At 38.4% G+C, this 21509-nt stretch overlaps 1 protein-coding gene across 8 annotated transcripts; it reads left to right on the top strand.

The window, feature by feature from the left end:
- Positions 1-504: 504 nt before the first annotated feature.
- Positions 505-21323, top strand: AASDH (aminoadipate-semialdehyde dehydrogenase). 8 transcript variants are annotated; one of them, XM_030030288.2, is made up of 15 exons: positions 506-630; positions 1410-1663; positions 3718-3838; positions 4543-4883; positions 5637-5829; positions 8191-8432; positions 11236-11342; positions 11805-11977; positions 12517-12709; positions 13237-13355; positions 14704-15541; positions 16642-16805; positions 17408-17533; positions 18856-18987; positions 20037-21323. In XM_030030288.2, exons 2-15 carry the CDS (start codon positions 1434-1436, stop codon positions 20433-20435), a joined length of 3378 nt encoding a protein of 1125 aa, XP_029886148.1. In that variant the 5' UTR covers positions 506-630; positions 1410-1433; the 3' UTR covers positions 20436-21323. The 8 variants fall into 8 exon arrangements, with proteins under 8 accessions (XP_029886527.1, XP_029886148.1, XP_029886437.1 ...); XM_030030577.2 differs by lacking the exon at positions 506-630 and adding an exon at positions 637-882; XM_030030482.2 differs by lacking the exon at positions 506-630 and adding an exon at positions 637-930.
- Positions 21324-21509: the final 186 nt, after the last annotated feature.

The following is a 21509-nucleotide window of genomic DNA, read 5'->3' as shown; positions in this document are numbered from 1 at the left end:
GCCTTACCGCTGCCCCCACCCCCCCGCTCCCCGCTGGCGTCCCCACAGCCCAGCCCCGGGGGAAGCTTCCCCACGCCGGGAGCCCGGCCGGGGCTGCTCCGGGCCCCGCTCCCCGCCGCCGCAGCTCAGCCGAGGAGCGAAGCACTATCGCCCGCCGCCACCCGTCCCCGCCGGAAATGGCGTCCTTGCCCCGGCCCAATGGCGAGAGCACCGGCCGGAAGGCCCGTACCACCTCCTGGGGGGGGGGGGGACGGACACGGGGACAGACGAGTGAACTGTGAGTGTGATCTTGCCCTTCACCCCAGCCCCCTGCGTTTGTTTTTGCCTCCTTCTCATGCCTGAAGCAGAGCTGCCGAGTAGCTGGGGAGGGCTGGGAGGGCTCTGGCGCACTGCCTGTTCCTCTCATCCTCAGGGAAATAATAGCGCCGCCCGACGCAGGCCGCCGGCGGACCGGGCGCAGCTTGTGGATGCCCAAAGCCCGCGACGGCCGTCGGCCAATGAGAGCATCGCGTTACTGCCGAGTCGGGCAGGACGGACGCTGTCCCGCCAATCAGAAGCGTCGACCTTCCGTTGCTAGGTGGCGACGGAGGGCAGGAGGGCGCCGGCGGGTGCTGCTTGGCGCTGCCTCAGGTGGGGACGGGCGCGGCGCGGTTGTTGCCTCGAACCCCTTGGGGCCAGCGGCGGCGGTCGGCGGGGCCGTGGTGATGGCGTCTGTCCCGGAACGGTCCCGCGGTGCCCGTGGGGCAGCCACCCGCCCCGGGAGCGGTGCGGCCGTCTGTGGAAACGCGGGGCTTTGAGCGTGGCCGGGGTGTGGAGGAGCCGCCTGTCCTCGCTCGGGACCGCTGTGGAGTCCTGGCCCTGGCGGGGCGGGGCGGAGCGGAGGTGGGGGGCCTTAGCCCGGAGCCTTCGGGTCCGCGGCTCGGCCACCCGGTACGGTGGTACCCGGTACGGTGGTACCCGGTACGGTGGTGGGGAGGGCCCGCGGGGTAGAGGCGTGCAGCAGCACCCTAAAGGCCTTGGCCATCGACGCGTTGGGCTTTCTGCTTGCAAAGGCAAGATTTGTATTTCACAGTTCCGTTAAAGAGAAAATTACGAATTAAGTTGGGTGAATGGAGTTATTAATTCAGTTGTGCCTAGCTTTAAAAATAAAGGTGTAACGGTGGGGGACAAACTATCTCTGTGTAATGAAATCTTGGTGAATTACTGTATCCTGGGCCTTAGGATAAGACCCACGGGAAATGATAAAAGTATTAAGCTTCATGCTTGTGCAGTATAAGGTGTGGTGAAACTGCGTGTTTTCTGCCAAGGATCTTTTTTCCTTCTTGGTAGCGTTCTGTGTGCTTATATAACTTGACCACAGTATTAAAAGTTAGGAGGTGACAATGCAGTCTGGTTTGTTAATCTTTCAGGGGGATTGAAGAGATGCGGCTGAGATGACTCTTCAGGAACTGGTGAATCGTGCAGCTAGCCTGTACTCTGATAGAAAAGCGGTTTGGTTTGATGAATGCAATGACAAACCTCCAACATTCTACACGTACGCGACGGTGGTTAAGCTTGCCGTGGAATTAACAGCGTTCCTTCAAAAGCACTGTGATCCGCAAGGAAAATGTGAAATAGGCCTTTATTGCTATCCAGGAATAAACTTACCGTCTTGGATCTTAGGGTAATGGTTTGAATGCTTGCAGTCTGTGTTGGTTTTTTTAAGGGTCATCTCTACTAAAGCAAATTTTCAGTTTGTTTATATTTTTAATAACAACAAAAATGCAGTAATACCATAGTAATACAGTCAAGAGACACTGGAGTCTTGCATTCTTTAAGAAAAAAGATGGCAGTATTACAATCTTTTGAAAAGCCACTGCTAAAGTTTTTTTGAATCTTAAGTTCGTTGATCTAAAGTGCATGTAACTATCTTTTTTTTTTTTGAAAGTGATTAAGCATATTTATAGAAATATAAAAATCAATGACTAGCATCTTTGTTGTGCTTGTTGAGAAATGGAGGTAATCTAAGAGAATAAGTGTATACGTACAAAAGAAGGATGCAGGGTTTTTAATGTATTCTTGTCTCGCTAGCAAAAAAAAGATGCATTGAAAACAAATTTCATGCTTTAAGCTAAATGAGTATGCGTTTAAAGTTCCATTAAAAATATTGTAGAAAAAAGTAGTGAGCGATGCAGCACTAAAGTCACATTGATTACTTAATGGCTAGGAAATTGAAATGTTTGTGACCTCAATACTCATGTTAATTCAGCAATTTTTAAAATCCTACTTCTCCTGATGAATTCTAATGTTTATATCCTTTATATATGTAACTTTTATATCCATTGCATTTATGACGTAGTAGGGAATCACATCACAAGGATATTTTCTTCAGCTGATGTATACGCCAGCAGTTGTGCTTTCTAGGGGGATGATGTGTGTCATTATTTTCCTATTGTCACACTGCACGTAAAATACACAGTAGCGCAAGAAGATGTATCATAGTTGAGTATAAAGATTTCAGTGAAGTGAGAGAGCGAGTGCTGTAATCATAAACCTCCCAGAAGTAGCGAGGAACTTTCTTGGTGTTCGGGAAACACTTTTCCCCCAGTCCAGCAGTGGAGCAGGTGCCCAGAGATGTTGTGCCGGCACCATCCCTGGAGGTTTTCAAGACCTGACTGGATCAAGTTCTGAACAACCTGGTCTGGTGTCACAGCTGGCCCTGCTTGAGCAGGCGGTTGGACTAGGCATCCTGAGGTCCCTTGCAACCTGATTTATCCTATATCCCAATCAACTGAGCAGCAACACAGGTTTCTTTTGCTGTGTGACTGCGAACTGCTGGGGCGTTTTGATTCTTACAGCTATCGTTGCTGAGTAGTTAACTGTCATGTATGATGCAAGGCAGGCTTAGTTGCTTACTGGTACCAGTGGCTATTGGGAGTACACAGAATGCTGTGGTTTCTAAGTCTTTGTTCTGGATCTTGTCATTACTGCAGTGATAAATCACTTGCACAAAGAGGAAGTATAACTAATTGTACGTGGGAACCCAGCCCTGGAAGAAATGTGAAGATTTATGAGAACCATTCATATTTTAGTGGCCACTTACTCATATTTGGCTTTTTGTGGCGTTAATTCAAGTGCTTGTCTTTATCAAATGGAGCCACTAGAGGGAGGGATTGTAGTGAGCAACTGTTGAGGAAGCACTACAACATAAAGGGCAGCGAATGACAACAGAGTGATACTTGGTGTTCCTCTGCTTCTTTATTAAGGAAGAAATTCCAGTAGGTGCTCAGATTTTCTTATGCTGGATTCTTTAGACTAGTGAGAAGAGAAAGTGGTTTTGGTGTGCAGACTTTTTTGTGTTTTTTTTTTTAAAATATGTTTATATATGTTGCATATGTATAAATGAAAAGCTTATATTTCTGCTCCTAGTCAGTAGCAGAAGGCTTTAAAATGTGGTGCTGTTGATGTCAGTGATACCTTTGTCATCACCAACCTACTTGGCCAGAAATAATGTTGAATGTTTTCATCTAGCTTTAATCTTTTTCCTTGCTGTAAGATACCAAAAGGCAACACTGATTATTCTTCCTACTTTTTTTCCAACAAAATCTTTAAGTCATGTTATGACTACGTTTTCTAGCACTGGGAACTATAAAAGTATGAAAGAAACATTTGAGAAATCTAAGAGGGTTTTCTTAATTCTTCTTTTAAAAGAAGTTTAAAACATTTGTGTCTTGTTAGAATCCTTCAAGTTCCAGCTGCCTATTCTCCTATTGATCCAGATGCACCACCAATGTTATCCTCTTACTTCATGAAGAAAAGCAATCTTCAGTATATTCTCGTTGAGAATGATAAAATAAACGTAAGTGTTCAGGCTTCTACAGGAAGCATTAAAGGGCAATTTAGAAATGTTTAGCTATTCAGATTGTATTCTGTTTTAATAAGCTTGGATGGGCTTGTTTTGTTTCTTCATGTCAAGAGGTCTTTCTCATTCAGAAAAGAACATCTTTAAAATCAAAAGTACAAAGTGCTTCTCTTCAAAAAAATTGCCTACTTTCCTATTAGAGTGTTGTCTGGGCAAGCTTGTTGGGCACTGGCATTGGAAGACTTTTCCAGACTTGTTTCTCCATATGTAAAGGTTGAAAGTTGGAAATCTTTGCAATAGTTGAAAAAAAAAACCTCCTGCGTTTAATTCTTTGCTTTTCTTTTGTCCAACTCCTCCCAAATCATATACCCTCACTCATTGCAAAGGGAATAGACAAGATTGGACCATCTAGTTATAATTCAGAGTTCTTTGTCTTCTGCAGAATTCTTTTGTATATTTTCCCTTTCTTTTCCTTATTTGCTCAGAGAATTGTTTATTTTGCATTTATAAAGTCTGTGTTCACTCATATTTAATACATAAAAATCCATGAGCTTAAAACTGACATGTGTCCTCCAAAAGTAGAGGCATGAAAAATCACAGCTTATTTGTATGAAATACTGTTTCATATTTCATTGCATATATTAGAACAGTAAGAGTGTGTCCTGAGTTCTGCTGTTTAAATTGTTTATTTTCTCTTACAGAAATTCCGGATGTCCCATGTTGGTTGTTTTTACCACAATTCTTCCACAATAGAACATATTGGTTTAACTCTCTTCCAAATGAGCTCGAGCAACGCTGATTTAAATTCACAAGAAGACAATGTGAAAAGTAAATATGAACCTTTCAAAGCTGTGGGTAACTCGCAGCCAGGATCTACTGTTTGCCCAGATCAAACCGAAGTAAAAACATCAGAAGGAGGGTACATGGACATTGGCCAGAAATACTCTTTAGCGTACGTCTTGCATACATCAGGAACTACAGGGATCCCGAAAATAGTCAGAGTGCCTCATAAATGTATAGTGCCAAATATTCAGCATCTTAAGTAAGTGTGTTTTCCGGTTTTCCTTTTAAATGCTTTTACAGATTTGACGCTTAGGGACTCTTTTTTTTAATATTTCAGAGAAGTGTAGATGGGGTTTTTGCTAACTCTGCTTCACTTCATCTTCTTTCCCTGCCTTATCAGATTTATTTGTGTTTGTTTCTTTTGTTTCTAAATAGTATCATATAAAACTTTTTTTCTCTAACTGATATTTTTAATGTTTAAATGGTGCTTTATCTGAATTTTCAACGGGTGTACTTCAAATAATATGCTGTTGCTGTAACTATTGTATTCTGGCTTGCAACTTAAAAGAGGTAGATAAAAAAAATTAATTATTTGTTCACAGTTGTATTTACTGTTTTCTGTAGTTTTTAAGTCCCAATTCCTTTTTAGGCTGCCTGGGTTTCTTTCTGCTTCATTTAATACCTTCTAAAAAAATCTATTCTGGAGAATAGCATATTTTTTTCTTTTTTTTTAATGAGCATCAATTAGTTGAAATATGCCCTTCAACGTACTGTATTGGTGTGTAATGTGGTGGATATCTTTGTAAAGGACCTCATTAGCTTAATCAATAGTTACAGTCTTGATGCAGGAGCTCTTGCTCAAATTGTCTGGTCTGCATATACCTATATATTCAGAGCAGCCCTTAAGACCTTAGCTTTGCTAAAGCGCATTTCTTTCATGCTGCTCTTCTAGTTTGGAAATGTTTTTTAACAACATGCATCAGATTTGTAATTCCTAGCTTTCTTATTTTAGATCCATATTTGAGATCACACAGGATGATATGCTGTTCCTGGCTTCTCCTCTAACATTTGACCCATCTGTGGTTGAATTGTTTGTCGCTCTGACAAGCGGAGCCTCTATTCTTGTAGTACCAAACACTATTAAAATGATGCCTGTGGAGCTGTCTGCTGCTCTATTTCACCATCACCATGTGACAGTGTTGCAGGTAGGCAACGCCTAAAATAAGTGTCTTCAGTGTCTTGCTTCTCACCTTTGCTAACGTGTACTGCTTTTTCATCAGTCTAGACACTGATGATAATAGAACAGGAGCGTTCTTCCTTGAAGGCGCAGCTCATGCTATCCTTTTTTGCTGTAGAGTGTTAGCTGTTTAAAATATTCCCATTTGATTGAAGCCTCAAACATTTTGTGACAGAAAACAATTAACTAAAGATAAAACCAACATTCATGTTAAGAAACCATTAGTTCTTAAGAATTAATTAAATTATTCTCTTAATTAAGCAGTTAGTTCCAAAGAATCTGGTAAGAGAGTAACCTGTTACAGACATTTTTAGCAGTTTTTAATGGGCTTGATCTTGGAGCCTTTCCTCATAAACAACTTTTAATTTTTAATGGTAGTCTCTATGCTAAAAATACAACTAAACCAGTGCCACTTATAGGGTGATAAAATGTTTGTCATTTTTTACAATAATGAGAGCAAGAGAATAATTGATTCCACAGCAACACTTACTGTTTTCAGGTTACATGTTTATATGAGGCTTCATGTGCCCCTTATGCCTTGGATTAGATCATCTCCTATATGATCTCAATTTTAATAGTTTTAAAGTTCAGTTTTGGAAAATTTGCTTGAAGTTATGAGCATCCAACATGGCTGAATAAGCCTAGTCCTTGCCTTGTAGTGTAACAAGGTATTTCATAAAACTATTAATTGAGTATAGAAACTTAAAGGGTGTGGGGGCAAGAGTCGCTAGAAAGGGATCTCACTTGTAACCGACTTTGAACAAAATGAGCATGGTCTGGTTAGTCTATTAATTGTGATAAATCAACCCCTAAGCCTTGCTTGTCATTAATGTTGTAATTCTGAAGTATTTGCATTGCTAGAAATGCTAAGGTTTCCTTTTCTTTTGGAGGAATGGTGGTAGTTGAGATTGTAGCAGAAAAAATCCACCAAGATCCACAAAATCTAAATTTTGTAACTTTATTCCTTGCTGTAAATCTCAGTGGTGTAGATTTTGCTGTCACATACAAGTTTCTTGATCAGTTTAGCTCACTTGCCTTTAGGAAAAAAAAAATCCCACTATTAGCAATATTTTTAACGTATTTTTTAAGACTTTTTAAGATTTTTTTTTTTTTTTTAAAGATGTTAAGCATTAACAGAGGAAGGTGGAATTTGGTGCAATGAAGATATTTGCAATGTCTTCCTAAGGAAAGGTTGATTTTGTGATTTTTATTTTTTTTGTTGTTATCATTGTCTTAATCAGTGAAGGAAAGGCTTCTTAGCTGAATTGATGACAAAAATGTTCTCCTTTATAGCTTAACTTGATGATGAATAATTTTGTGACGTTTCTTAAATTATAGCAAGGCATTACATTCCCCTCTTGACTTGCTCAAGGAGACTTGAGAAATCTGAAAAGTGATTATGAGGGAGGGGAAGAGTAATTTTTACCCCTTTTTTTCTTCACTATAATTTACTAAAGTTAAAATGATCAGTTGAAAAGTGATGGTCTTCATCCATTACTGGAAGAAAATAACCTGGTAAGAAATAATTAAATTAATTTTCCAGTCCTCTTACTAGAAAAAATGGTTAAGAATAAGAGTGAAGTGTGAGTGTCTGTTAAAATGATGTGCTGTTTTTCCCCTTAGTGAAAGGGCGCTACATCACCGGTAGCTTTACAGAAGTAGCTGTATGTTAAGGAAGCTGTTTTGTTTGGATTCCACCACCCCACCCCACCCCCTTTTTTGTCCTCTGCTCATTTTAGAGAGTGAGGTGAAAGCTTTCAGAAAGACTAATCTTTGTAAACTGGTATATTTACAGAAAGCCATAACAACCTGAAGTCTGGTATCCTACAAATTTTTAGTGTTATGGAAAGGTCTTTAAATTTTCTATGAGAAGGTTAATCAGATGTATAGGTTATATTTTAGCTGTAACATGCTGGAATGAAGGGGGAAAAAAGCGCAAACAGTAACATCAAGAGAATACTGTGTTTGCTGCTTTCTATTTCAAAGTAATTAACCAAAGAACTAATGTGCACACACTTTAGATAATAGCTGAGGTGCAACATGGAACCCATAACATCCAAATAAACTAGAAACTCTGCAGAAGAATCTAGATTGGTGCTGATAGTGCTTATTAAGGGATAAACAAAATCTTGGAAAAAACAGCACAATCTATATTGGTATCTGATGGTTGATGCCATCTACTATACGTAGATGATTAAGTACATCCACAATATAGCTGTGCAGTGGATATGATAAAGCAGGAAGAGGTTTACACATACACTGAAAAAATGTAATGGGTTTTACTCTTTTTTTTTTTTCAATTTTTTTTTCTTTAATATGTATCATTCAGGCAACACCAACACTTCTCAGAAGGTTTGGAGCTCACATTATTAAATCAACAGTGTTGTCTGCAAATACTTCACTCCGTGTGTTAGCCCTTGGTGGTGAAGCATTTCCTGTACTGAATCTCTTGAAAAGTTGGAAGCACAAGGAGAACAAAACAAGTATTTTTAATCTGTATGGTATTACTGAAGTGTCAAGCTGGGCCACTTGCTACAAGATTCCTGAAGAGGTTTTTAGTTCTGATTTTAGGTAGGAAATTTCACTGTTTTCATGGCTTGGCATGTGAACAATGAAAATCACTAGAAATAGAACGTCGGTCTCCTGTTTCCAGGGCTACTAAGTCCTTATGAGTGTTTATGCTGGTAGAAGTTACATTTAGTTTTTATGTACAAATAGACTAATCCATCCTCTCATGCTCTAACACAGCCCCCTCAAGTAAAAGTTCTTGATGAGTGATTCTTGAACCACAGAACTGCAGTCTGTAATCCTGTGTGCTTGTAGACCTGTTAAGTTTCACATAATGCATCATGATGGTCTCTGGTTTAGTCATCTCTGTATCTAGACCTTTTTGTCATTCCAGCCTGTGATTCCACATGCTGAACCTGAACTAGCCTAGTCCAGGGTGTGCTGTCTCTGACTGTGTGGCAGTATTGAATCAGTGTTGCACTTCTGCAGGCAAATGGCTCCTACCCAATTTGCTGGTAACTTCAGTTAGCCATACTGTTGCTCATCATGAGACTTTTCCATTGAGATCTTGCATGTTCACAGTTCTCAGTGAGAGTAAAGAACTGGGGCTCTGTAACTCTTAATCATAGCCTCGGAACAAAGATATACTCATAGCTTCGCTCTGTTGAGTTCAGAATGTTACTTCTGAGATTTACTTATTTTAAGCAAAAACGCTTAAAGGTTACTTTCAAATGTAATCAGTAGATATACGTGTATATCTTACTGCTACCATGCTTTTGCCTACAGTTTTTAAAACTCCACAAATAATTGATTAAGTGGAGACTAGGTACTGTGTTTTTTCTAATATTGGATAATACACTATTCAGCAAATGATCCCACCGATGTTACTTGAGTAGTATGGATGGCAGAAATTTGTCCAAAGTGGCTCACACAAGGTCTCACAGTAATTTTACCTGGACTTGCAGAAGTACTTTCTTCTCATCATTTAGCACTCTGCCATTTTCACTCAATTACTGCCTTTTTTTTTTGTTCATTGTATTTTATAAAGAGAGTTGCAGGAGTGTCAGGGTCATGAAAGGTACTTCCAGTTATCTCAGTGTTTCATTTGCTCTCTGAAATCTCTAATTATTCCCTGGCGTGATAATCATACATGTGACTTGAGTTAGACTTGTTTTGTGAAATGGGATGTTTTGGACAAATGATGTGATATATTAACCTGGTACTTAAACCATCGAAGACTGAAAATGGTGGATTGTCATAAAGTGTTGCTAAACTATCATGCAAAACTCATATTCATTCTGGTTCCTCTGACTTCAAACATTACCTTCTCCTCAGTGAAACTGTTTTTTCTACTCAAAGTTTCTGTGCTCCAGAGGTAATGTGTTGTTCTTCAGTCCTAACTGATGTGCAGTTAGAATGATGGAAGTTTTTATAGTCTCTGATGTTGTTTCCCACCCTTCACCTTGGAGCCAGTTCCCTCTAAGCGTCTTTGCAAAGAGAATTAGCGTTCCTTTGCAGTAAACAGATCCAGATACAAGAAAACCAGGACAGACCATTTTATGTCTTCTTCATTTCTTAGTATTGGTAGGACAGTTGGAGTACAGTGGGCTTTTATTTTTGCTAGCTGAATGATGACAACTGGCACAGTTTCTAGAGAACACTAGAAAATGAAAAAAAAATCAGCACAAAATTAGTGCCTTAGTGGTCTGCATCCCTCAGTTTTTTAGATAAGTTTGGCAAAATTAAATGTCTCATCCCAAGTCTCTTGATAATAATGGCCAAATGAGGTGGTGTTTGTCTTTTATTTTTGCTGTTCTATGGTCTATGTAGGAATCTTGACGTTTTGTTTGGCGATATTAAATTCTACTCTTCTTTGTGTTGGGACTTCCCTATGGTATGGGGCAGACACATTGAATATCTGGGATGCTTTCTCATACCTATTTGTCAAGTAATTAGATTTTGAAGCTGACCAGAGAAAGGAAAAGGAGGAGAAGATTCTCACTTGGCAGAAATACACATTTTAGAAAATTTTACTGCTTTTTCATCAACTTGAGATAAATAATTCATTGACTGATCAGAGAAAAGGAGAAGCTTCAACAGCCTAAATAACAGGAGTTGAACAAGAACTGTTAGGTTAAAATATGAGACTTTATGATAGAAGTTGAACTGGAACCCATGCCTAACTTCATATATTACCAAAGTTATTTAAAGTTACTTTGATTTTAAATTTTCCTTTACTGAAGAAAATGTATTATTCTCTACTCCCACTCAGAAATAGTGTCTATGCTCAATAAATGAGGTTCTGCAAGTGCTTGAGAAGGCTAGAGAATGAAGGGAAAGGAAGGAGTTGGTCTGCAGCTCAACAGAAGAAGTCTGTAATAGATACATGACATTGAAATTACAGTTTCTTTTATTTCAGTCTTTTCTGAAAAAGTCAACTGTACTTGTTGCCACAACACCAGTAATAAAATAGAATAAAAGCTCAAACTAGGTAGGACAGGGAAAGAATAAATTAGAAAGCAGTTACACGTGTTTAAATTGGTTGACTTGATGGAATTTTCAACCTGGGGGACTTAAAAACTGGCTGAAACTCTCAGGGTATTTCAGGGTCCATTCAAGCCTTATTTTCTATTATTCTGTGTTTTTTCATGTATGATAATGAAACCTATGCACACTGATGAGGTTTTTAATTTTGAACAAATTGAGATGTTTTTAAAGAAGAAACATTTGTAGAAAGAAGCCCCAGGCATCTGCTTTTGCTCTAATACCAACCCTTTAAAAGACTGTATGCTAACTCATTTCTGGAACAGTTGTTTTGTGTTCAGAAGGGAAAGATTTTTACTATTTCTCTCTTTAATATATTTAGAACTGATTTCCCTATACCCTTGGGATCACCGCTCCTTGGAACAAAAGTTGAGGTCAGAGATACCAACGGTTCTGCTGTTCTAGAAGGCGAGGGACAAATACTTATAGGTTATTTTATATTTCTTACTCTTCTAAGATTCTAAGATACTTTCTTAATTAATTGAGTTTTAATAATACATTGATTGTTTTACTTGGTGTCTGCCTCTGATGTACAGATTAATACAGCATTTTAAGTTCCCATTGGGCTGAGAACCTTCTGATGGTATTTTAGGTTGTTGGAATGGTGAACAGGAAATTACCATAATTTTATCTGCAGTCTGTGCTTTCATTATATTGACTTTTTTTCCTGCTTGCATTTTGACATTCTCAGTTGAAGTAATTTCTGTGAATTAACTGAATTAACTGCTTAGCCCAGTTTGTACATTGCAGAAGTTTAGACACTGATACTAATCTTTTAGTACTTGCTTAAAATGCTTGTTATAGTTTAGGAGAATTTGATAAAATACTTTTTATAATTTTCATTTACAGTTAGTCATTTCATATATGTGACCACGATCTGTTCTTGTGTAGGTGGTGAAGAACGAATCTGCTTCCTTGATGATGAAATAACTGTACCCCTGGGCACAATGAGAGAAACAGGGGATTTTGTAAGAGTGCAGAATGCGAAGTTGTTCTTCTTGGGTCGGAAGGACAATCAGATTAAACGTCATGGCAAACGTTTTAATATTGAATGTTTGCAGCAGGTAATAAAACATCTAGTAAGTAGAGTATGCCATTATAAGAACAGGAATAAGGAACAGATATTTATCATCAGAAATGTGGATTTACTCATCTTCAGATGACTTTTAGGAGTCTTAAAGAAATTGGGAGGGTGTATTATCAAAAATCTAGTCACATAATTTAGGGAGGAGTTCAGTGAGGTGTTCTTGGAAATCTGTTTCATTGTATGGTTTCTGCCAGCAAAATTGAGAACTGTATAAACACCTGAAAAATACTGAGCATTGCACTCTTATATAGTGATTGTTCTACAAGACTGAATGTCAGACTCGGGGATTGTATCTCATTCATGGCATTTAGGCAAATAATACATCTATCTATGAGTTTGTTTTTCCGTGAAGTAGTACAAACTTTGGTACAAGGGAAGGTATTTCATATGATGTTATGTAGGAATGTGAGACAAATACAAATTTTAAATGTGTACTTTTTAAAATTGTGGTTTTTACTCCTTTTACTCTATTGATGAACTGCCTTTCAAAGCAAGACTAATACTTTTTAATTACAGGCTGCTGAAGATCTTTGTCAGGTAGAAGCTTGTGCAGTGACCTGGTATCAGCAGGAAAAACTTATCCTGTTTGTTGTACCCAAAGATGATTTAGAAAAGAGAGAAACACTTAAAGAACTCCAGAAACGTCTACCAGCTCATGCAGTCCCTGATGAGCTTGTACTGATTAAAGCTTTGCCTTTAACATCACATGGTAAATGAAACTGTTAAGTACCCTTGCCACTTATTTTAATGGTCTCTATTCCTTTTTTTTTTTTTTTTTTAAAGTCATCAAAATCCGGTACCTGATTCGTGCTTTTTAAATACCTAGATTAGATAACTAACTCATAGTAAGAAATGATGACCATGTATTATATTTTCTTGATAATGTTTTGTTTGAGAGTCAAATCAATTTAGTAAAATCAGTTTGGTATTAACACTGCACATTTCTTTGCTGCTGTTCCTGTTGCTGTCTGCAACAGAACCCTGACTCCAGCTGGGGAAAGATCAGGCCCTGAAGGTGGAATTATGTGGGAGGTTAGGGTAAATTTTCCAAAGCCTTGTTGTGTTCTGTTAAGTGTAGTTGATTGACTGGGTAAAAAAAAAAAAAAAACACAGGTGCAGCTGACTATGAATAAGGAAATGTGTACAAGAATAGAGTGACTATTTGAGCAGAGCAAGTTTTGGAAGTGTAAATGCTAAAAGAGCAATGAAAAACATCGTACTTTATTTTCTACAAAGGCAAAGTTGATATATCTGAACTGAACAAGATTTACCAGAACCATCTAAACTCCAGAAGGCGTGACAGTAAGCTGAGTGGCGCAGAGGAATTGTGGGAAAGATTGCAGTATTTATGGAAGGTAGTATTTTGAGCTGCCTTTTTATCTTTGCAAGTGGATCATTATACATGTGTCAGGAATTAAACAGTTTTAAGAAGTATGACTAATGCAACCAGAACATTCTAGCTGCCTATAGATTGAAGCAGTACAGCTCTTTCTGTTCAGTTAATACTTAAATATAGTGACTCTGCAGTGGCCAAGAGGGAGTCATTTATATTTCTCTATCAGATAAAGCTGCAGGCTCTGAGGTATAAGCAATTAGCATAGGAAGGACGTAACCTGTCAGTAGCTTTTTGAATACTGCTTTACATGCCAAAGAAGGTACCCCTAAGGGAAACAAGGAACTGGGACATGGAAACTTTGTACAAAATAGCTACTGTGTTAGTAGAGTTTCTTATTTCTCAAGATAATTATGAATTGAAGAGTCTTTTTAAAATAGATGGCACAGTCGTGTAATTGTCTCTTGGACTGTCTGTATTGTTTCTAAATTTCTGTGCTGAAGACTTGTTTTTCAAAGTATTGAAATGTGATGCCAAACAGTTTTGTTTTGTTTTGTTTTTTTTCCTCCCTCCAAAGGTAGTCTTCCAAGTTTCACCTGAAAGTGGGATTTGCTATGGCTAGGACTTGAAAAAGTAAACGTAGTGAAATTAGTAACACAGTTTGCCTGTGCTGATACTTACCGTATTGGTGGCTATAAAAATGATAACCCAAAGGGATAGGATGTGCCCTAGACCCATTATGGACAGCAGAAGGTGGCTTACAAAACCAGAGGATTTGGACTTCACATCCAGACTTAGCAAGCAGGGAGCGCAGTGAGAGGAGACATAGTAATTGCTGTTTGTTGTAGTTACAATGCCAAATCCAAAATCCTTCATGAATTGAAGGGGTTATAGCTTCAAAAGTGGGTAGATAAGTAGGTTACTTAAATAATTCTGAAGTAAAAGATAGCAGTTTATGTAAGTTTTATTAATAAAATAAAGCATGTAAACCCATTTTATCAAAAGGCATCAATGTTTTATCTGCAAAGTTGTCATTGAGAAATGGTATCGAGATTGAAAATGGCCAACAAAAATGCAGCACAATTTGCTTTAATTCCTTAGACTGCAGAATTGGAATTGAGCAAAACATTTTGTAGTACAGAACTAGTATCTCCCTGTTTCTCTGTTCCTCCCCAACTCTTGTTCCATCAATACCTCTATTAGCACTAGCATGTTTCATGTGATTTTCTGCAGAGTAGTAAGTTTCCTCAGTTGTTGATTTAGTGGGACTTCTGGGTATTCAGGTGGATTTTACCCAACTTGAGTTTTTATGTGTGCGACATGGTATAACACCTATGGACTGTTACCTCTTTCCTTCTTCTTTTCTCTAGTCTGTTCTGGGTCTCCTAGGTGATTCCACTGGAATTTCTAAAGATGCGGTATTTCTGTACAGTGGCGGAGACTCCTTAAAGGCTCTACGATTTTACGATGAAATTGAGATGCTAGTAGGCAAAGCTGTGCCTGGACTCCTTGAAGTTATTCTCAGCCGCTCGATTGAAGAAGTTTATAGACATATTCTTAAAATTCTCTTTTCAGATGAAGACCAATTAATGAATTATGACAATGTTGTGAAAAGAAAATTAAGTGGGAACAGTGGAGAGGAACTCCATGGAAAATACATTAAACTGAAATCTGAAAGAGGTCTTGAGGTTGCTTCAGGGTTAATTTCATTTATTGCACTAAGCAGAGGAAATAATTTTTTTTCTATGAATTTCACCAAGTCTTTTATGCAACCCACTAATACAGTACAGGTAGGAGTGGAACTGCTACAGCAACCATCTTTTCAGCATTTAGTCACTCCGAGTATAATGAAAAGCGATGCACAAGGGTATGAAATGGAGAACAGAATTTTAACAGTTACGAACAAGGCAAATAAAACCGACTGTTGCTCTGTACAGCAAACCCCTGCAGAATGTAGTCATGTAACAACAGCAGAGTTGGCATTATGCATAAGATGGAAGTCAAATACAAGAAAATGTGTTGATGCATCACCACTGGTTGTAATACCATCTAAAGAAGAAGTATCTGCATCTGTATATGTTGGCTCTCACTCTCATGCAATGCAGGCAATTGATCTAGATTTGGGAGAAATAAAATGGGAGAAGAACCTTGGAGATCGTATTGAATCTTCTGCCTGCATATCCAAATGTGGAAATTTCATTGTTGTTGGTATGTCTTCTGTTTTAGCCTTCATTATAAATTATTTTTTGTGCTAAATATGAGATGAATGACAGAGAATCTTACTTTTTACCTCTTAATGTCCTCTATCTACACTTACCCATAAAATTCCACATCTGCTTCAGAACTAATTTACTTTAAAATAGAAACAGAAGGAAGAAGTAATTTAAGTTTCATGATAACCAGTGATGGAGCTTATCTTAACATATACACTTATGGTTTATTATATGCCAATTTATTAGTAAGGCCTTATTAAGGAATAGTCAATGGGTATGGTTTCTTTTTAGTGGTTGATTAAGGTATGACCTTTAAACTGTTTTTTTTAAAAAGTATAGAAAGGTGATACAGTCTTTAAATGTCTTTAAAAATTGATAGAGGTAGAAATTAGTACATGGTGCCTCAGATTATTTTTCAGAGTTTAATTATCTCATTTGACTCTTCTTCTTGGAAATGTAAAGAACATGTTCGGGTAGTTTTTTTGTTTTGTCATATCCATTGTCAACAGAGTTGCTGTTATTCATCTTAGTTTTATCTTTTTAGCTAATATGTTCACTGGTTAGCACAGATGTCCAGGTGGTGAGGTTTTTTATACAAAGCTAATGTTACCATCTTTTTGCTAGTATTTTGATTGCTATTTACTCTGATAACAAAATTGAATATTTCATTAAAACTGAAGGAGTTTCTAGAAATACAGTTCAGTTTTCATTAGAAAACATATAGACTTTGTTCTTTCAGCATCTTTCTTTTTAGAAAGGAAAATTAGGGAGATAATTAAAAAAAACATTCTCCCTTTTCAGCAACTCTGCATGTATTCTAATATTATTACTGTAAAATTTGATAGAAAAGCAGTGAAATAAGTGTATTCTAAATGTAACCTGGAAAGAACACACAGAATAATCAACTCTGAATGTGTGAACTATCAGCAAAGACTTTGAGCTAAAAGAAGGAGAAGCGTTGGAAAATGTTTTGAAACTGTGCCTCGTGAGTCATCTTACTTCTTTCCAGCAGTGATGCAGCTAGCAGCATAAATCACACCATAAATACAAGTAATCATTATTGTTTTTTCCCCTGTTGTGTTTTATTTCACACAGGTTGTTATGATGGCTTGGTGTATGTGCTTCAAAGCAGTGATGGAGAAATACACTGGACTTTTGTCACAGAAGATACTGTGAAAAGCTCTGCAGTTGTAGACCCTTCCAGTGGACTAGTCTACATAGGATCACATGACCAACATGTGTATACTTTGGATATTTACGTAAGACCACCCACTAACTTTTATGTATAGAAGAATAAATATCCATCTTAGACTCTATTAGACTCTATCTGTACACCAGATGAGGCTCCACTGGTGTTAGTATTCTCAGGAGTCCACAACTACACTTCTGAAATAGTTGGGCCTGCTTGAAGTGGGGTTAGGATTATGTGGTAGTAAATAGTTTTAGTGCTGTTCTCAGCTGTGGTTCTTGTGCTACTAGTCCTGGTTGAAACTAAATCTAAAGCTTCTTAGTTATTAAATTCTCTGTGGGTGTTTCAGCTGGGTGCCCAGCTAGAAATAAAACTGGCTTAATGGTAGAGACAGAATCTTACATTCTAAAAGAGTAGATGAAGGGAGATGGAGAACAGGAGGGGCAGATACTGCCTCTTCATTAGCTGAATTTCTTTCGTTTAGTGGAAGAGAAAGTAGCCAACGGCATATGTGTTGCTATAATAGCATGTAGATTATATCTTCTCTTCTTAACTAGCCTTTGCTGAGTAAATGCGGTGTGTGATAAGCTTTGACATTCGAAGGTCTTTGTAAACATGATGAGCTTTAACTCCAGTTGAAAATTTTTTTGTTTCTCTTTCTTGTGCTTACAGAAAAAGGCATGTATATGGAAGTTACATTGCGAAGGTGGAGCTGTGTTTTCATCTCCTTGTCTAAGTTCTTCTCCACATCATCTTTATGTTGCTACACTAGGAGGACTATTGTTGGCTGTAAACCCAGTATGTACCTTTGCTTACTTGTCCTTGATGCCGATCTCAAATTTAAATGAAACCAAAATGCATTTTTGAAGTTAAGATTGCTTTTCTGATGAAAGGAACTAGATGATCGTATGTTACCATAAGATATTTTTCACTTGAGGGCCTTATTATTATTATTATACACAAGGTTACCGTAATAATTCCTGTATTTCAGAAAGCTATCTGGTGATAAGAGAACTGAAGTGACTTGCTTGAATTTACATGCTGACTGTAGGCCAAAGTTGGAATCAGTGTCTTCTCATTCCCATATACTACCTTATCAGTTAAAATAGTGAGTGAGAGCATGTCTGTAGATTCTTTTTTTCCCTCCTTCCCTTTGACAGTAGGATTAGAAAAAAAATACACAGAACTTACTGAAATCAGAACAGAGAAAGATGCCCCTTCATTCCTCTTACTGTTCCCCTCCCCATAGTCATTTAAAGAGCTGTGCCCCTTAATCTTGGACTGCTCTTCTGTGCTCTGCACTAGGGAAATGGCATTCTTGATAGATGTGGAGCAATTTCATGGTTTTCTGAGGCTTTGTTGGCTTACAGCTGGTCCTGACTGATAAAAGGAACAGTCCCTTGGAGCAGCTGTTCATGTTTTTGTACTCACGCAACCCAGAGCATCAATCCTAACGATCTTTACCTCCCACCCACTACAAGTTTCCTCAGTAATACCCAACCTAGTGTTAGAAAACCAGCGTATGGTTTTGTGGCTCTAGTGGGTTGTGGTTAAGAAAAAACAGGTTTGGGTTTTTTTTTTCCATAATCCTGAGTAACAGGTAGTTGAGAAACTCAGCAGTAACTCCAAGTGATTATTTATAAAAATAGGAATGCGCAGGCTATGTTAGGAGCTTATTGTGACAATTGTAGGTTGTGGGTTGCGGCATTTCCTACAGTATTTACAGTTTAGGACATAATCACTATGACTTGCTTTCAAGATATCCTCTCCTTCATTGGTCCTCATAACATACTGAAGAGCTGGGAATGGAATAAAAAAATGAATCTGTCATTTATTAGAACTACTATGCTACACTGTTATCATTTTGCCTAGGGGGAGGGAAGAGAAGGGTGAAATAGGGGTATTGAGTGTCCCATGGAAACCACTAAACATTTTGTTGGAATGAGATTTGAAGAGTAGTTTTGCTTCTGGTATGTGTTCTGGATGGGAGAAGCCTGCTTTTCTTTGTGCTTCCCCCTTGCCAATTCTTAAGGGCTGGGTCAAGCTGCGAAGGAAGGGTTGTTTTGTGGAGCTTCTTACAGTTGTGTTAAGCATCAGATATTCCATGCTGCCATTTACAGGTGACGGGGAATAAGATTTGGAAAAGCTTCCTGGGAAAACCACTCTTCTCCTCTCCCCACTGCAATGAGAAGTACATTTGTGTTGGGTGTGTGGATGGAAACTTATATTGTTACACTCATTCTGGAGAAAAGGTAAAAGTGGTGTTGCTGGGTTTTTCATGTTCATCACAAAACCCTGAATAAGATGCTTTATTAATATTGTTTCCTGAGGTTTAATGATTAACATATACCTTTTTGTGAACCAGATAGAAGTGTCTATTGTTACAGAGAGGAGAAAGTAGAAAAACTGTTTGCCTGCGGTCGTTCATGCAGTTCATGGCAAAACCACAAACTCTCAAGTTGGTTGATGCAGTAATAGAATTTCTAGTTCAGAGCTTACACCCAAAGTCCAGAGTAGTGCTAGCAAATTAAATGGCATAGGTTTGGTTTTGGACTTTTTCAAGCATGTATAAAGCCATCTATTCTGTAAGATGGTGGCTATTTGGAAGTAAAGGTTTCTTAGAATGTTTATGCATTTATCGAAAAATGCCAGATCATAATTCTGGCAAAATATGTGTCAGCCTTCACATTGAATTAAATGAGAATATTTTTTTTAGTTCCTCAGAGATGAATGTGGTTTCTATCTGGTGTTAAAGCAACTGACACTGTTTCTGTTTGTTTGCACGAGATGCAGCATACGTGGCAATTCCTAAGCCTTTTCCAATTATAAAATATGTGTTAGCCCATGCCCTGCTCTGTCTGCTTGCAGCAGTGCTGCAGAACTGATACTCTCTTGAGGAGGGATCTGCACATTGTTAGTGTGAGCAGAGGAAATCTATATTACAAAAGGAACATTTGCCTTTTTGGCAAAGAACAGCATGTTAACAGAATTCTCAAAGTTGACTACTAATTGTGGTACAACAGCCCAAGAATATTCTTTTCCCAAGTTGGCCATCTTTACGTGGGCCTCACAGAAGGTAGTAACTCCTGCACATCTATTTTATAAGTCTTTTATCACTTACTCTATGTGTAAAACTTAACTTGTAATTTGACAAGTATTTACCAGCCCTCATTGAAATCTAGTATGCTCTTGAAATAAAATGCTCTCCTGTCAACAACTAGTCTATTAAAAAATTACAGTTGCTGTCAAACTGATGTCACCAACCTTTGATAATGGGTGGTTATGTTCTTTCTGTGTGTAGGTTTGGCAGTTTTCCACTAATGGACCAGTGTTTTCATCTCCATGCATCTCAAGTTTAACTAAGCAAGAAATATTTTTTGGCTCCCATGATTGCTTTATCTACTGTTGTAACATGGAGGGTAATTTACTGTGGAAATTTGAAGCCACTTCAAGTGTATATGGAACACCATTTGTTTTCCAAAGTGGTGACTTAAAGAACAAAATTCTTTTGGCAGCAGTATCTACAGATGGCAAAGTGTGGATCCTGAATGCCAAGAGTGGAACAGCAGAAGGAGTAGATAAGCTTCCAGGAGAGGTTTTCTCTTCCCCCGTAGTATGGGGAACAAAGCTTGTTGTTGGCTGTAGAAATGATTACATTTATTGCCTAGATTTGTATATAACAGGGAAAAAAGACAGCTAAGATGTTAGGCTGCTTCCTTTTTATTGTTTACATTTGTAAATTAAGAACTCACAGGTGCCTATTTTACTGTAGGCAAGAGGTGTTCTTTGCAGACTTCTCAGGTAGTGTTTTGCACCAGGCAGTGTCCAGAGTAGGTAAAGTGATGTTTGCTGTACTGATGGAAGGAGGATGGCTGCTCAGCACCCAGCCAGAAGTTTCAATGTCTCTCCCTCATTTCCTAGCTCCAATTCATGAAAGAACATGTTTCAGATGGTTTGGATTTGAATGTTGTGCTTTTACCTGTGTGATAGGAAAATCAAAGTCAGTAGTTTGGCTTCAAACACTTGCAGGATTGGGAGAAACTGTGGTAAGGTGCCATACTCTGCAGCTTGGAATAAGATGCTTGTCTCTCTGCGGGAAGAATGTGTTCCTCTGAGTCCAGCCTAGCCTGTGCCTGGCTCTTCCATGCATCAGACAGGTGTTTGTCTAGTCTGATGAGGTTTCTGTGCTATGTCAAGGTAACCCAAGTCCTTTTTTTAATCTGACTTTTAACTTGATTTCTGAAGGCACAGCCTGCATTGCATATACCTGGTAGTAGTGACCTGTTTACTATAGTTTTTATAAACCAAATAGTTCATCTTTGTGAGCCTAGGGCCTCCTCGGCTTCAATTCAGTCGAGCATATACTTAAACTCCATTGAAGTCAGTAGGAGTTAGTTCTATCCTAAAGTGGAGAATATACTTACATGTGTATACTTACTAAATTTCAATGACAGGTACAGTGTGAGTTCCAAGATGAATTGTGCACTGCTCAAATCAGCCATTGTCAAATCATTTTTTAAGAGATTTGAATGAATGCTTTATACAGTGTCTTTACAGAGAACTATTAATAAAGGGTGGTGTGAACCGGTTTGGATTGTCTTTAATGCCTTACAAGGAATTACCAGTGGTCTTAGTAATGCCAATCAAGTATTGGCAGTGACAGAAGTATGTTTAACTGAGAGACTCTTCTTGCTTATGAGTCTTCTAAAAGAACTATCGTAGAAGCTATTATCTCTCTCTCTCTCTGATGAGCCATTTACTTTGAATTCTAACA

The sequence above is a fragment of the Aquila chrysaetos genome, chromosome 1 (genome assembly GCF_900496995.4).
Source record: "Aquila chrysaetos chrysaetos chromosome 1, bAquChr1.4, whole genome shotgun sequence".
NCBI classification, from domain to species: Eukaryota; Metazoa; Chordata; class Aves; order Accipitriformes; family Accipitridae; genus Aquila; species Aquila chrysaetos.
This window is presented reverse-complemented; position numbering and strand designations above follow the sequence as displayed.